At 39.2% G+C, this 17,726-nt stretch overlaps 1 protein-coding gene across 1 annotated transcript in view; it reads right to left on the reverse strand.

The window, feature by feature from the left end:
- Nucleotides 1–9,495: 9,495 nt before the first annotated feature.
- Nucleotides 9,496–17,726, reverse strand: part of GEMIN8 (gem nuclear organelle associated protein 8) — a 54,787-nt gene continuing 46,556 nt past the window's right edge. Inside the window, exon 4 of the mRNA XM_070943024.1 lies at nt 9,496–11,619. Coding sequence (XP_070799125.1) covers nt 11,363–11,619 — 257 coding nt within the window. The 3' untranslated portion in view covers nt 9,496–11,362. The remainder of the gene's footprint in view (nt 11,620–17,726) is intronic.

The raw sequence follows: 17,726 nt of genomic DNA on the forward strand, positions 1-17,726 counted from the left end.
GAGAGCATCACCATCAAATGGATTTGTAACTGGCTGACAAACCGTACTCAATGAATAGTCCTTAATGGTACTATGTCTACATGGAGGGAAGTAAGCAGTGGGGTACTATAAGGTTCTGTCTTAGGCCCAGTACTCTTCAATATCTTCATAAATGGCTTAGATGAAGGAATGGAAGGGAATTTATCAAATTTGCAGATGATACTAAACTGGAAGGAATAGCCAACACCCTAGATCAGTGATGGCTAACCTTTTTGGCACTGAGTATACTGCATAATGCAATGCGGGCACAATCCCCCCTGCGTGCCCCACTTCATGCACATGCATGCGTGTCCCCTGCGTGCCCCTTGCCCCTGCACATGTGTGCATGACCCCTTTGCATGTGCCCTTCCCCCACGCATGCACGCGTATCTCCCACATTTGCCCTGCCCCCCGCACATGCATAGCCAAGACCTGAAAACCAGCTGGCCGGCTGGAGGTGTATGCACATGCACAGTGCTGAGCATGCCACCTGTGGCACTTGTGCCATAGGTTTGCAATCACAGTCCCAGATGATAGGCCCAAGATCCAGATGGATCTTGACAGACTTGAACACTGGGTCTATCTAACAAAATGAAATTCTATGTAAGCAACAATAGTATTCTGTTAAATCTGTACATGAACTCGGTTTTTATTCATACCATATAAACTGTAGATAGACATTATTTAATGAAAGGAAAAGTACAAATACAATAGATGTGTTTGGTATGCAAATTATAAGAGCTGGTAGCAAGAGCTGTAGTCTTAAGATGTGATGGACATCAGAAAAGATAGCAAAAATTTATGAAGGTTCCACTTTTGGATTATCTAGAGCAGTGGTCACCAACCGGTGGTCCGCGAGAAAATTTTGGTGGTCCGCAGAAAAATCTTTGCATTTCTCTTGAGGAGCCTGGATGAAGTTTTCTGCACCCACACCGCTTGCGCGTTAGCGCTTTGACTCCCAGGGACAGTAGGGGGTCCTTCAGGCAGTTAGCTTGGCCGCCTGTTAGTGGAGAGAAGCACCCGGGGTCAACCCTAGCTTTGCCATACATTGCAGCTAGAAATCTCAAATACAGCCGAGAACAAACGTTTCTCTTGTACCCAGCCCGGATGCTAGATCGGCCCCCTGCAAACTCAGGGGGCCAAGCGGTTATGCTCCCTGGCCGGAGAGGGTTGTACGTTCACTCCAGCAAAGGTTTGTGCAACCTTCTCCGGCCAGGGAGCATAACCGCTTCCTGGCTCACACATTTCTTACTGCACCTACTTCCCCACCGATCCTCCGGTCCTCCTGGGGCAGCTCGCCTCTCTGCTGGCAGCTTCTCCTTTTCCTGGCTGCTCCAGGAGTAGCCTGTCTGTTACTCGGCAAGAACGGCCTGCCACCACAGCCTGCCCCGCCCTCTCTGCCCCGGCAATTGCTCCTGGTGCTGCCAGAGAAGCGGCAGCATGAGAACCGCTCTTGCTGGGGGCAAGGGGGTGGCGGCAGCAGGAGCAGCAGGCCAGGGCTTCCCTCCCTCCCTCCCTCCGGAGGTCTGGGGCTATGCCAGAAGTCTGCTTGGGCGGGGAGACAAGGAAGCCCCGGCGGCCCATCCTTGCCACCATCGTCCCCTCGCCCTTGGCGGCAGCGGTTCTCTCACAGGAGCAGCTGGCAGGGGAGAGGGGATGGCGGCAGGCTTCAGCAGCAGACAGTTTGAGCCGGCTAAGAGGCAACGTTCCTCCTCCTGCCAGCCTCAAGCTCAGCTCCGGGCAACATCCCCCCAGCCATACCTGGCTTCTCCCTGCGGCGTGGATCCCAGGCAGCGCAACTTCGGGGCCTATCCTCATGGTGGCGGTGATGAGGCAGGCAGGCAGGCAGAAAGGTGCATGGGAGTGACTGGCAGCAGCGCTCCTGGCTGGCAAAGGGCGGAATCCCAGGGCTGCATGCGGGCAATGACAGTGGGCAAGGTAAGCGAGCAACGACCGGGCCGGGAACCTGTTCGGGGGCGTGGCCAGCCAATCTTATTACCAGTTCTCTGAACTACTAAATTTTTTTACTACCGGTTCTTCCGAACTGGTGCGAACCAGGAGCAACCCACCTCTGGTTCAATGGCACAATGAAACACAGTTACTGGTCAATGGTGACAAACAGAGAGGTTAATATCAAGAGATGAATCTTTCACTGTTACCACTACTGGTTGTCATTGCATTGATTCCTCTGTCAATAATACTGAAAAAGGCTATGGCTATTAGACATCAAAACATCTGCCAAACTATCCCACTTCCTCTATATAGACAATCTGAAGCTGTTTGGAAAAACAATATGGAAATATTGAAATAGAATGACTGTTCAAAACTGTCCAAATATGACATTGCAATGGAGTTTGGACTAGTTTGGGTTATCATTGGGATGATGGTGCTACTTACCATCGGGTCATCTTCTCCTTCACTGTTGCTTTCATAGAAGACTAAGCTGGGTTTGTCATGGGTCAGAGTTCCCTCCCCTTTGCTGGATTGGGAAGTGACCTCCATGACCTGTTGAGTGCCCATATTTTCTCTTTTGGCTTCATGGGTAATTTTCTCAGCTTTGGCTTGGCAGGGCTTGTGGTGCAGATGCCGGCTGCAGTGCAAGGCAATCAGCCACTTGATGACCTTCCTTCCCACATCAGAAACATGCTCCTGGGCTCCTGTGGGACTTCTCCCCTGTGGCAGGGGGTGTACCCCCTTTTCCTCCAGGGGGTGCTGGGTGTCTCTTGGGCATTTGACACAGACAGTTCTCATGTACCACATGTTCTTGATACTCCATCAGATCAAGTTCCACGTTTGTGGCTAACTACTACCATGCTGAAAGATCACGGGGCACTACCCAGGGTAGGCAGTTGTGATATAGCTCCTTGTTCACCCCCTCCTGAAATTGGTAAACCAGCATACACTTGGGCCAGTTTCTCACGTGAGACACCAGGCTGTGAAAATCTTGGATGTATTCTGCCACTGGCCGCTTGCCCTGCCATAGGAAAAGTATGTGAGTCTCTGCTCATTGGGCTGCTGTGGGGTCTTTGAATCTGTCTCACAACACCTGCATCCAGATCTTGCAACCCCCTTATTGTGATTATTATTGATTAAATTATCTTTCCATTGATATATAATTTTATGGTACTACTAAAAAAAAAGTGGTGTTATTAGCCATCAAACCTCAAAAATACACTTTTCCCAAAAGGTTTCCACAATTTTGGCCACTGCTGTAAAACAAGCAAAAGAATCTCTGCTGAAGTAGGTGAACAAGGGAAATATCTTGAAAACAACGAGATTGAAAGCAGAATATTGAAAGGAAACAATTGAGTATCAAGTTTCTAACCGGAAAAAGAGCCTTGGTGGCGCAGCAAACTAAAGTGCTGTTAAGTAGCACCAGCTGCCTACAATTACTGCAAGTTCAAATCTCACCAGGCTCAAGGTTGACTCAGCCTTCCATCCTTTCGAGGTAGGTAAAATGAGGACCCGGATTGTGGGGGCAAGAAGTTGACTTTGTATAGAAAAGAACACCGCTGGTGTGTGTGTGTGTGAAAGCCCTACTAAGCAGGTATATACAAAAGTATGAAGGCTATTGCTTAACACATTGTAAGCCACCCTGAGTCTTTGGAGAAGGGCGGCATATAAATAGAACCAACCAACCAACCAACCAACCAACCAACCAACAAATAAATAAATAAATAAATAAATAAAAGCCTATGCACAGTCAATACCAGAAAGATGTTGAAGGAAAAGTAGATACAAAGCTAACATGGAGATGGTTGAGATCAAGGGTGCTGAAGAAAGAAACTGAAGGCTTCATTTTGGCTCCCCAAGAATGACCTGCAGACCAATTCCATGAAAGCAAAAATTCAACATGTCAGTAATAACAACAAATGTCGCTAATGCAATGAGAAAGATGAAACAGTGAATCATCTTATCAGTGGCTGCAGCAAAATCTCACCAACTGATTATCTACAACACCATGATCGAGTTGCCAAAATCATACATTGGAAGCTTTGCCAGAAGTTTGAATGCAGCAAAAATTACTGGGAACAGCAAATTGACAAAGTTCTTCAAAATGAACAGGTCTTGTGGGACTTGTGGGAATCCAAACAGACAAACATCTGGCTGACAGCATGCCTGACATCACTATTGTGGAAAAGAAAAAAGTCTGGTTCATTGATACCTGACACCTCATAGCAGGTGATGCACAAATTGAAGGGAAATAATTATAAAAAATTACAAAATACCACAACCTGCAAATGGAATTTGAGCAACTGTGGAGGAAGAAATCAATGGTTATACCAATAGTAATATTGTGGACCATTTTTTCCCCAAGTATCCCATAAAAGAAAAAATTCAAATGCTCAGTCGTAACAGACATACTATAATAGGTCTATTGAATTATCAGCAAAAGGAGCAGGAGTGCTTAAGAGAACTCTAAGGTTTCCAGAAGTAGGAAAAATATGATTTAGGGATAAAGAAATCTCTAAACAAGCCCATGTAGTAGTGAGCGTGCTTAGTTGCCACTGGTATTTACTTTTAGAGAACAGAAGCAGGAATGAAATTGATACCGTGAAATGCATTCTGCAATTTACCTGTTATATTGCCCATTAAAACTAATTTATACTTTTGTTATGCCAAGTATATAACCATGTTTGCATATACAATATGTCATACTAAAACTATTCTTAAATCTGTAATTAAAAATACAATAGGTTTCATGATAAAATTACTGCAATATACCCCCCTTATTAAATGTTTGTTGAAAGCTTTGAAGCATAATATGATTTACAGAGAGTGTGTGAATCCAATCCCTGCTATGCTATGCATATAAGCAGACAATACAAGTAGTCCTTATGAATATTTGATTAACAAATGAAGTTATGATGATTTCAGGAAAACTGATTTGCAACCTGTCCTCAACGTTACAACTGATGCACCGCCCCCATGGGCATCTGATCACAATTTGGGCTCTTGGCAACTGGCTCACATTTATGATGGTTGCAGCATTTTGTGGTTGCATGATTGCGATTTGCAACCTCCCTTGATGTCTTCTGACAAGCCAATTGAAGATGATAGATTTACCTACTGATCATGTGATTCCCTTAACAACCCTGGTGACTTGCTTAGTAACCATGGCAAAAATAGTTGTAAAATCAGGTTTGGTCACATGGCGATTCACTTTACGACTGCACTGATGTATGATGGAAATTTCAATCCCAATTGTGGTCATAAGTAGAGAACCACCTTTTCTGCCTATATCTCCATGTATACAGATTTGCTGAAGTGTAAACAGTTGTTTCTCAAGTTTGTATACAAATTCCTTGATTTGGCTACATGTAATAAAATAGCACAATGATAAATCGATTCAAGGTGTTAGTTATCACCTTTAAAGCGCTCCATGGCTTAGGACCTGGGTACCTACGAGACCGTCTTTTGCCACCAATAGCCTCCCACCGACCAGTTCGTTCTCACAGGGAGGGACTACTCAGGGTACTGTCAGTCAAATTATGCCGACTGGCGACTCCCAGGGGGAGGGCCTTCTCTGTGAGGGCTCCAACCCTTTGGAATGAACTGCCCCCTGAGATACGAAATATCCCTGATCTCCGTGCTTTCCGCCGTGCCCTCAAGACCCTGATGTTCCAACAGGCGGGGCTAAACATATGAACATGTGAATGATTTTTAAAATGTTATCTAATTCTGGGTTTTATTTAATTGACCAAACTAAGTAATAATTTTAATTAGCAATTTTATGATGTTTGTGTATCTATATTTTTCTTGACTGTACACCGCCTTGAGTCCTACAGGAGAAAAGCGGTATAGAAATATAATAAATAAATAAATAAATAAATAAATAAATAAATAAATAAATAAATAAATAAATTCTCTGAAAAGAGAACCTCTAGAGCATAAACTATTCTTTGTCTTTCTCTCATGTGTTTGGTTGAGAAAAAATGAAGTAACTGCAAACTCAATTTTTCTAGCCATGTTACCAGAAAACTCAGATTTGTAGGTCCTTCCTAAATTAAATGCTAGTTAGAGAGAAAATATTAATGTGACCAACCCAGTGCAGGCAAACAATCTTCAAACAAATTGAATCTTCTCCCAGCTAATTGAGACCTATTAAGAGATAATGATGAGACTTGTTTCATTTTGAAAGAAGATAGTGAAAAGATTTACTTCATGCCATTCAATTCCTTTCTAATCTCTTACCCCACCCCCGCTAGGCTCTGTTGCTTTTGTGAATTGTCAAAGAGTAATATTTCAACTGCAAATTTAGGATTAGAATTATTTCAAAATATCAAGAGAAAAAGGGAGACATTGGTATATAGAAAATGCAATCTACTAGAACAGAAAGCTGACTCAGCATCTCACTGTGAACACTAGTTCACTATAGTATTTCAGGATTGATTAAACTGGATATATAAATCTAAAGAGCAACTGCAAACTCATTCATATTTTGACTTTGTGCATGCAAATTAAATGACACAATCTTTTGTTTTGGTTTAGCAGAGATTGCATTCCTTCCACTGAGCAAAAGGGAAAAAAATCCTTCCTGAAATGACTACTGTGTGCTATATGGTCTTTCCATTGCCGCAGCCTTTTCTTTCTTTTGAAGATAGAACTGAACCAGTCTGTAGGCTAAGTATTTTTGGAATTTGAGGGTGAGTAACATTTGGATAGAAATAGCAACATAATTGCTGAGGGCTATAGTGTGAATCTAGAGTTACTAAAAGGGAAACTATGCTTCATTTAAAAATTACAACCACTTTTCTAAGATAGTATCTTCCACATTCATTTTAATTCCTTTGGGGCCTTGTTGTCTATAAATGCCTATGAAGAACACCATCCTGAAAAAGGCAAAGTCAGACTATGTCCACTGATTTACAAATGAGCCTAAATGTTGCTCTTCTCTGCACTCTTTTCTAGTCTCAATGCCTTTTTTTTTTTCTTGGTGACAAAAACTGAATGCAGTATTCCCAGTGTGGTTTTACCAAAGCATTATAAAGTGGTTCTAACCTGGGATAGGTTCTAAATTTTTTTACTATTGGTTCTGTGGGCGTGGCTTATTTTATGGGCATGTTTTGATGGTCATGTGACAATTCTTTAGAATTTAGCAGAGGTACTGGTCTACTAGGCTTTTAAATGCTTGCAGAGCTGTACCAGTCTACCCATTTGTTCTTGGAGTGTTCCGGTCTACCCATTTGTTTTTGGAGGCACTAGTTTATCCATTTGTTTTTGGAGCCACCGGTCTACCCATTTGTTTTTCGAGCACACTGGTCTACCACCACACTACCTTTTAACAATGATCAGCTGTAGGGCGCCCCTTTGATGCCCTGCGGCAAGAGTTTAAACAGTTTTTTTCCTTCTAGCCGATCAGCTGGGACTCGGGAGGCAGCGAATAGATTGGGGGCGGGACCAAATAAAAGGTAAAAATAATGCGGGGGTGGGTAGGAGGGCCGAGCTCCCGAACAAACAGAACTGGTTCGGTGACGTCATATCGTCACTGCTACCGGATTGCCTGAACCGGGCCGAACCGGGAGGAACCCACCACTGGTTCTAACATTTCACATGATCTTGATTCTGTCCCTGTTACTGTAGCCTAGGACTGCTTCAGTTGATCCAAGGCTGCCTTGGCCATACCTAGTCTCTTAAGCCAGTTCATTGCTGATTTAAAAAGGCTGGCTGTTTCACCCAGTGGCTTTTCTCAATCCTTTGCTGGTAAAAGGTCTTTGACTAGGTTTGCAGCAGAGTGCCACTCTCTTGAAAACAGTGCCTTAGGGATTGACTATATATTTTAGCTGACAAGATATGGGGCATCTTTCTTTCCGGCATCAGATTAAGTCATAAACCAGTAGAAACAAAGTGATGCTGAGGGAGAAGCTGATGTGCTGTGCAGTTTGTCCTGCCTTTGTTGAGGTGGTTTTCTGCCCACAAGAACCCCACAAAGAATGGTCTGAAGTTGCCTTCTGCCATTTGGTCCCACTAAGCAAGTTCTGCAATTCTAACCCAAAATTCCATAATACACACTCCTATGTAACAATTGGCGACTACTACCTGTGCTGATCAGCTGGAGCATGGAAAATGAAAAATTGCTCACTAAAGTACAATTATTGATTCCAGCAGGTCATTATGTGAAACTATTGTGTATTATATTGTCCTGTCAGTGTGATTATCTGAATGTCAATGTTCAGAAGGTTTGAGTTTCTACATCTCCTTTATTCTCCTTATTCATTCTTATGTCTATAAAACAGGAAAGCAATTGACAAATGCAGTTACAGTACGTTTGATTGAGAGATGTGCCAATTTTGTAGTATCCACTAGCAAATTATATTGTCTTTTTTTTTTTATCATGTTGAACTGTGGAGAAGACTTGAGCTGAAGTCGAGTATGAAAAAACTCAACCATGTTCACTCACCATCCAGTGGTGGTTTTTAAAATTTTTTACTACCGGTTCTGTGGGTGTGGCTTGGTGGCCATGGCATGGCTTGGTGGGTGTGGCAGGGGAAGGTTACTGCAAAATCCCCATTTCCTCCCGATCAGCTGGGACTTGGGAGACAGAGAAGAGATGGGGGTGGGGCCAGTCAGAATTTTTACTACTGGTTCTCCAAACTACTCAAAATTTCCGCTACCGGTTCTCCAGAACTGGTCAGAACCTGCTGAAACCCATCTCTGTCACCGTCTTAACTCACATTTGTTGGTTAAATGAATAGACAACAAGCTGAATATACAGTACTCTGCTTCATGCAAACAAGTAGAACTAAGCAGAAAATGCCAATTTACTATATCTGAAACTAAACCCCTAATTTATATCTCCCAAATAGGCTAAAATCATTAGGTAAATATGGTCTTAATTGGTTTTGATTTTCAATATACTTGCACTTCTCTCTCACTTTCTCCCCAAATATTTTTGCAATGGGCATAAGTATGAGTTCGACTGCATCTATACTCACAACCTAAAATTCTTTATTAATTTCTGATTGAAGAGACATAGGATTGCAATTTTCTTTACTTTTCAAACTTAAAAGAATTTGGTAGTTACAATTCTCTTCATCAGATGCACAGGAGTGAAAGATGTTATAGAGTGACAAAATATAAAGTGTTTTAATAAAATTTTATAGTCTGAAAAGATACTTAGTTTGGCTTTCAAACTCTGAATATTTTCAAATAAACTGAGTTAAAAATATATTTTAATACAATCATACTTTAACTGCAGCCCTTTCAAGAAAGATTAATTAACAAACCTGTTTAAAAAACAAGCTACAATAAATCATTATGTACTGTTAAAGAGCATACTTTCTGAAAATAATTCAATAGATTTGACAGCAGCCCTCAGTGAACAAAAAAAGGAAAGTGGCTTTTATTTTTTTAAAGCAGACACCATTTTGATTTTTTACTAAATAACAGAACAAGGCTTTCTGAGAACCATTCTAATGGTACTTCCAAATGCACATTTTATTGTGCAAATTGCTCTACAATAATTCATCCAAACAATTGTATTGGAAATCTTTATTGGTTTATTAAAACAATCCATATGGCTGTCCAACTCAAACACAGTGACTCCAAGTGATATACAAAGAAAATAAGATAAACAATTTCAATTAAGAACCAAGATGTTTAAGAATAACCAGAAGCTGACATTCCAGATGGGAATTCCAATCATGCTGGTCTTAAGATCCAAGCAAAAAGCCAAGTTTTTTCTGCCTTTTGGAAGGCCCATTGAGGCAATCTTTGCAGAGAGCAGGCCTTCCAACAAAATAGGCATAGCTCCTGGGCCGCATTTAATTACAAAGCTACTCTAATGGGAGTGTCTGGGATGGACAGATTATCACTGAGAAGAGGCCATCCCACAAACTGTCTTTTGTTAGCTTCAAGTCATTATTATTAAAAAAAACAAAAAACAAAACCCATTATCTTTTACCTGCAAATACCCATGAAACAACAGCCCTTTTCAAAATAGCTGAAATAGTTGAGCAATGTACCTTGTCAATTTAGTACAAAAGTATGATAGAAACACTTGCAGAGAAAAATACACATGAAAAGCAAAGGCCATCTGTGCAAGTAAATTTTGAATAAAACTGATTTTTTTTTCCACAAAATAAAACTTAAACTTGGAAAAGAGATCATGGCACGTTCTCAAAATGTACTATGTATAGAACTTCTATTTTGAATGTAGAAATGGATGAGATAAAATATAAGCTCTTTATTAATATAGCTGCTAATTTTGCAAGGAAATAAATATGCATTTTAAGGAAGATCTTTGAATGGAGATATTGTACCAATTAGGAGCATCTGAATGGCAAGGATGCAAATATCTTATTTCAATTAATCAGATCTAGCATAAAAACCAGTACCTCTATGGAGGTACTGGTTCAAGGAAAGGATTATCCTGAAAACCACAAAACTTCTAACATATATTCACACAAGACAGAAATATCAGCCAGTAAATTTATTTATGCATATGTATGACTGCCTCTTTCTCAGTTAACAGGAATGTTAGTTTTGAACCACCTTTTTAAAAATGGATTTTGAGATGCTACAGCTAAGTAAGACAAGAGAGAAAAGTCAGTAGCCATGGAGGGGAAATGAATGTGGCTTGATTAGAATTCCACTATATTCATGATGAGAATCACATGCACACATATATAACCTCTTTCCTTCCCCACCTCACCCCCACGTCTAGTTTATTTTTCTTCCTGATCGGTTAAATACAACTTCAAAATAAAAAAAAAATGTGTATTTTAATCTGATTGGGGTTTTTTGTTCTGTTACTTCTGTGAAAGCAGACAATGCTTGCTTCTGACTTAAAACCCAAGAGCCGAACTTTTCATTTTGGAAAAGAAACTTTCTCTACATACAGTTCAACCCAATCTCAAAAAGCAAAATTACAGTAATTTAAGCTATTTTGTCCAATTAATACAGGTGCCTCCAAGAAAATAAATGTTTTTGTAAAAAAACAGCTGCATTTAAAATCCTACAGCAAAACATGTGTAGCACTAAAAGCAATTTTAACAAATGCTTTGAATTTTGATAGTTTTTAGCCTTTTCCCTAGCCCAATTGAACAAAAATAAATGTTACTTCATTTCCTGCAAGGCTAACACATGCCAAGATTAAATTAGTTGAAATACCCTTTAAAAGGGAATTTTCCTTATCCCTTGTACAAATGACTGATTCAGCTTTTCCTGTTGAGTTGGAATAGATTCTGGAAATTGGCAGACAAATTCAAAGTTGTGCTGGAAAGGGGAAAGGAAAATTAAAAAGGTCTTTTGCTGACTCTTGATTCGTTCCCTTAATCCTTCTATTTGGTTGAACATCAGGATATACAACTCTGAATCTCCAAAAAAGAAAAGAGGCGCTTACTCAGAGTTTTAGAGAAATAATTGGCCAGTATTTGGGCTGTTTTGTATCACAATTCCTATCAAAGTTGAGTTGCATGGTGGTCTCCATTGCTTGTATTTTGTTGGCACCTTTGCCATAGAGCTTTCTCATTTCAGCCATTCTTCTCTCGCCAGGCTTCTCAGTTGGGGGCTGCACTGACCGGCTTGTGGACAAGTGAAGGTTGTGGTCAGCTTCCACATATATCTCTTGGTGTTCCGCCTCCAGCTGTTTCTGTTTCCCTATGTAAAAAAGAACACAAAGAACTTCATGAGGTTTTTTTTTTATTATTATGGGAATCCCAAATGATGCCAGCAATGTACAATTCAGATATGTTGTCTAAAGATGTGTGTACCTTTAAAACAAGAATTCTTGATTGTATTTTAAACCCTCAACCACGGTCAACCAATCCACTATGAACTGAAGCATACTGTTACATAAAGGGAACACTGCACCTATCTTACAAAAATGGCATTGATCATCAGCTCAATGTCATTTGTGACATAGTACTTATGTCACAAATCAATTTGGATTTAAAAGACAGCCTCTGTATTGTATCATCCTGACCATTCCCCAATATCTATGATCCCTCTTTGAAGTGCCTATGATGATCAATACATAGTGGTTATACAAAACAGGAGTAATTATACATAAGTGGGGGGGGGAATGAGAGATAAAATAGTGCTTATTACAGTCATAGACCAGAGTTCAAAATAACACATGTTAAACTTAGATAGCAAAACAGAGTAAGAATGTTACAATTGTTGAAAAGTCAGAGTATCTAATTTTACAGGCAGTGTTACATATATTTAGTAACTTTAGATATAGCCCCCACTTCGCCATTTAGTGACTTTGGACCAATATCAGGAGATTCTTGTGGGGATAACACTGATTGAATCTGGTGAGATACAAATAAAGGGAAGAGTGCAAAACATTCACAAGCTTGAGCTAATTGATGGCTGGATGAATACACATGTAAATGATGCAATAATTATATTGACTTTTATCTGTTTTTGTTTTAAATATCATCACCTGCCCCTGAGCACTATAAATGGAATAAGTGGTTAAGACATGACAATGTTAATAAATTATAGTAGAAATAAAAAAAAAATTGAGATGATGAACATAACCGAAGGAGATTCATTTTATTTTAATGCTTAAAAAAGTGGTAAATAATTTACTACAGCAGCTCTTAAATTGAAAAAAAGAAGTAACATATTCAGAGACATTAAATTTTTAATGTTCCATAAAGATGAAAGCAATAGACCTAAACTGTTTTCTAGCTGTGGCAATCAAATAATACAAACAGGACAATATAAATTCAGCCAAATTGCTAGCAATGAAGACATTAAAAAAAAATTCTGCCCAAATTAAGCTAATTTTGTGATACAACTACTGATATAGTTTACAATCGTCTGCTAAATTTACACAATTCTAACTTGTATAGACTCTCATAGAAATAGGTTACATTAAATTTATTACCAGTTTTGAAAAAGTGAGTAATTTGTGTATACAACTGAGTCTATGAACCCACTTGGAATATTAATTTTAAAGGACTGGTATTTAGATGATAATAACTATATTGAATATGTAACACTGATGATTATAATAAATGAAATGAAAAAAATCTTTTAACATGTTTTTGGCATTTGGAATTTTAAAAAATCATTGTCTTTAACTTATCTTAAATCCTTATATATGCACTCCTTACAAAACACCACTGTTTTTACTGGTTTGTGGAATTTTGCCAAAAGCACATCTTTAAAAGAAATGGCTAATGTGCTGGCCTCCTTAAAGAACAGCTGTGTGAGCCTACAGTAATTCTGGATATACAGTTCTTACTTATTATTTCCAGCAGTAAAAAGAAAGATTATTATCTTCAAGGAGAACATTCTTTTAATATTGAATTTTTACCCTGATCATCCCAAAAGTTCTCGGATAAGTTAACAATTGTTTAAAATTGGAATAAAAACCATTTTCCTTAAAGAAGCAGCACAGCTTTCAAAATATGCCATGGATAGCTAACACACAATGCTAAAGTCTCTAAAAGTTCCCGGAACATGTAAAAGTATTCAACTCTGTCAAAAAGAAACACACACATACAAGATCCAACAAGCATTACCAAAAAGTTCCAAAGTTAGACGCTACCATTGAAAAAGTCCTGTGTTTTAACATGCATCTTGAACACACAAGCCACATGGAGTGGGAAAAGTGATTCAGGGTTTCAGAATTAAGCACTTCAAACCATGAATGCTACTTGCCAATCTCTACTTTCCATCCCATTCAAGGAGACTCTTCTGGATTTAAACTGTTGCTAGAAAATGACAGTGGTTTTAGTCTGAACAGCAACATGAAACTGAATCTTGACTAATCAGAAGTACAATTATCCAATAGCACTGATCTAAAATCAAGGTATCACTTAGATGAGATATTGAAAATGAAGGTGTAGAGTTTGGGAGTTCTTGAATCTATTTGTTTAGAACTTGGCTATGGTCAAGCTCAGTTTGTGCAATAGAGCAGGGCAGGATAATTCTGCTTACTAATATGGCAAGAGTAATATATGCCTTCTTTAACAAATGTATTTTTAGAAAATTAAATTTCTGTATCAGCCTGGCTGTATACAGGAAATTCAACCTTATTTCAACAGCTGCATGGCTTTCTAGTTGTTTCATTTCAATTTAAATTACTGCTGATAATTAAGGCCCTGAATGCTTTAGGTTCAGGCCAGACCCTGTTCTCCCATTCAAATCTACTGGTTAGTAGCATCTTCAAGGAAATCAGATTGTTGGAATAGCTCCAGAAAAAATCTCATTTAGGTTGAGACTACAACATTTTAGAGAACAAGATCTAGGCTTTGGGACTCTTTCCAAAGTTCATGAATGACAATTCATAAAGCTATTTTGTATGCAGTTTTAGTTTTACATTTTAACCTGCTTGTTGTATTATTTTCATGTATATTTTTCATTTATGTTACAACAGGATTTTTTGAAATGTTAAATCTGATTGTTTGCAAGCTATGATTATCTATGTTATTGATAAATTAACTCCTAGGGTGTACTTTAGTTCCCCATCTGCCTACCTACAGTAGATAAAATCAAAATAGCTGTAAAATGACATGTAAAATGAATGAACACTCCTCACATTTAAATAATATATTGGGGTTGCATGTATTTGTCCCACCCCTCCCCTGATGTTTTGGAGTCCAAATCTCCCAAATCAAGTGCAATCTCAGTCCAGAAAGACTTGTGTAGTTCTGTCAGTACAACCATTTCAGTACATTACCGGTAGATATTATTTAATAGTTTATTAATAGTTTATTATTTAATAGTTTATTAATTGGATTGTTCAAGTCTATCTATTCCAATTCATCTGGGTTGCTTCAGAGAATTGGTGTAATTTCCAGAGAAGATTTTGCAAACATTATTCAGAACTCTGTGGGAGAAAAGGGTGGATGTATGGGCCAGAAAGTTCTCTTATATTAGTAGACATTCTTTCATCTACACAGATGAAGTCCATTTCAGTTTGCATTCAGAGTTAAGTGTCTTACCATATTATCCTCCAGAACATCTGCAATATATTTTATGGTGGAAAAAAAAATATTCTCTGCAGCTCACAAAACAAATTATACTACATTCATAGAAAATAGATACTTAAACAGTATTACATTATCATAGCTTTAAGACCCATTCCTTTTCCATGTTGCGATATTTATCATTAGCCTTGTCACTAATTTGCAAGGCATCCTCTGGAGCAGGGGTGTCAAACTCGCGGCCAACGGGCCGGATGCGTCATGTGCTGGCCATGCCCACCCCCATTTTAGGGAAGGGGAAAAAAACAATGATACGTCACGTGACGACATGAGTTTGACACCCCTGCTCTGGAGGAATCCAAAAAAGCATGCCACTGCTCTCTGGGAGGGTATTAGAAAGGGAAAAATCCCTTAGCTCCTGTTCTTCAAGATTTTCATGCAATTATTTAAAAGAGAGAATATTTTTTATTTGTCAAGTGTGATTGGACACACAAGGAATTTGTCTCCAGTGCATAAACTCTCAAGAAAGACTAGAATTTACAGTCCTGGTTTCTAGCCTGGTGTCTTTACTACTACATCAAACTGGCTCTCATCCTTCAATAGGATGTGTATAAAATATTTTTGGATGGTTAGGCATTCTTTTATGTCAAGCCAAGTTCACTGTCTAGCCAATGAAGGAGTAAAAATAAACAGTCTGTGTAATCCAGGAAAATCCTAAATTCTTAACATCCTCGCATAATCATGCTATTATACTACTTTTTAAAGTTTATTCTGTATTAACTAATTACTTTACATTATTATTGTATCTGCATCTTTCAACAATTGTTTCAAGTTATGTTGTTACCATTGTTTTAAGTAACTAATCCATAACATTAGCTTTAAAAATCAAATATTATTAAATTCCCACAGATAGTAATTATACAGAAAACTAGCGGGAGATCATTTGTACAAAATAAATAATAGAATGTGATATGCTATTTTTATAATCAATAGCTATAACAATAGCAATACAATCATATCAGTGCATGGGAACAATCCTTCTTAGCCCTGAAAATCTCAAACACCATAGGCTTTCCTGCCTATAGTTCATGTTAGAAATTAGAGCAAAGGCATTTTTAAAATATGAAATGATCTTGAATGTTGTATTTACAAATATATTAGAGCAAAATATATATCTGGCAGACAGTTAATGGCACTGGGTTAATTAGCACAATCACGAGACACCACTGTTGCATGAGCTATACTGGTTTACAATGTCCTTCCAGTGCAATTCAAGATACATTGGTGAATTCCAGTGCAACGTGACGTTACCCTTAAAGCCTTTTATGTCTTGGAACTACAGGACTGTTGCTGTCCAAATATCTTGATTTGTCCTACCCAGGAGGGGCATGCTCCAGGTCCCATCAGCTATAGATTGATGGGGCCCAGAAAGCATTTTCTGCCATGGTGCTTGCCCTTTGGGACATCACTCTATCTGAGATCAGATGTGGTGTCAAATCCACCAGCTTTTGCTTGGTGCCTTGCCAGCATTCTCTCATCAATTGGGGAAGGGAGGATGGAAACAAATGGGCAATAAGGCTGTATACCTTTGTGATAGGAAATTGGGAGGGGGGAATTGACAGCTGAGAAAGAGCAGAGTATCTTGGAATCCAGTTCGTGCTGGCGCACTGGCATCTTCAATTTCATCAGCCCAAACATCTCAGAGCTTCCCATAACATCTTGGCAGTGCTGGATTTGTTGTGCATGGATGGACCACAGGGGGAGGGCTAGGGGAAACCAGGGGTTTTAGTTCTGTGTTTGCATGTGGGAATTTTAGGTTCCACTTGACTCTACTGCAATCGGTACCTCTTAGTAAAAGTGCATTTTCACTTCAATCAAATGGAGTCAAGAGTTTTACTTCCCTAAAGGATCAGCCTGGTTTTGTATCTGGCCCAGGTGTGTCTGATAAGGCAAATTTCTTAGCTTTTTGATGGCTGTATTTAGGGTACTGTCAAAACCTGACTGTGCTTCATTGTTGTCTGCTCCTGATTTCAGCTTGCAGTTTGACAAATAAAAATGGGAAGGGGTTGGTAAATTCCTAGGAAGCGGGAGGGCTAAGGAATGCATGAAGCCTTCTGCTGCCTGAGAAGAAAAACCAATCAAGGCCAAGTTCCAAGAACTGTTCAAACAGCACAGAACTGTTTCCCCAAAACAAAGGAACTGCAGTTAGTGACCACTGATATATGTTAGAGCAGGTAGCATACACTAATCAAAAACATTTCTCTTTAGGCATAGAGGAGGTTGTTCTTGAAAATTATGCTTAGCCTGCCAACCAGATTTAATGCACCATTCAATTTCCCTTATTGTTATCACCTTCCAATGAGATCCATTGGCCAAGGTACTGGTCTACTATGTCTAGCTGTTCTCCAGATATATATTTTTTCCTCTCTGATGAATTTATTAAACATAACCTGACTCTTTTTCAGGTTTATTTTTAAGCCAAATGGTTGTCCTGCTTTATGCAGCTCTTGTATGTGTCTTTGTAGCTCTTCTGGGTCTTGTGAGATGAGAACATCATCATCTGCAAATCTTAAGTGATTTAAATAGGCACAATTGATTTCTATTCCATCTTTTGCCCAATCTAGTTTGTGACATACTTCTTCAAGACAGCCTGAGAAAAGGAGAGGTGATATGGTATCACCTTGTCTTACAACTCATTCTATATTGATTAGAAAGCGTTATATGTACTGTTGTAGGTGGTATATGTCAGGGTTGAAATCCTACCAGTTCAGACCGGTTCGGGTGAACTGCTAGGAATTATGGGCATCAGTTCGCCAGTAG

Source organism: Pituophis catenifer, unplaced genomic scaffold, assembly GCF_029215685.1.
Source record: "Pituophis catenifer annectens isolate HBS135680 unplaced genomic scaffold, rPitCat1.0.hap2 SCAF_4, whole genome shotgun sequence".
In the NCBI taxonomy this organism is placed as follows: domain Eukaryota; kingdom Metazoa; phylum Chordata; class Lepidosauria; order Squamata; family Colubridae; genus Pituophis; species Pituophis catenifer.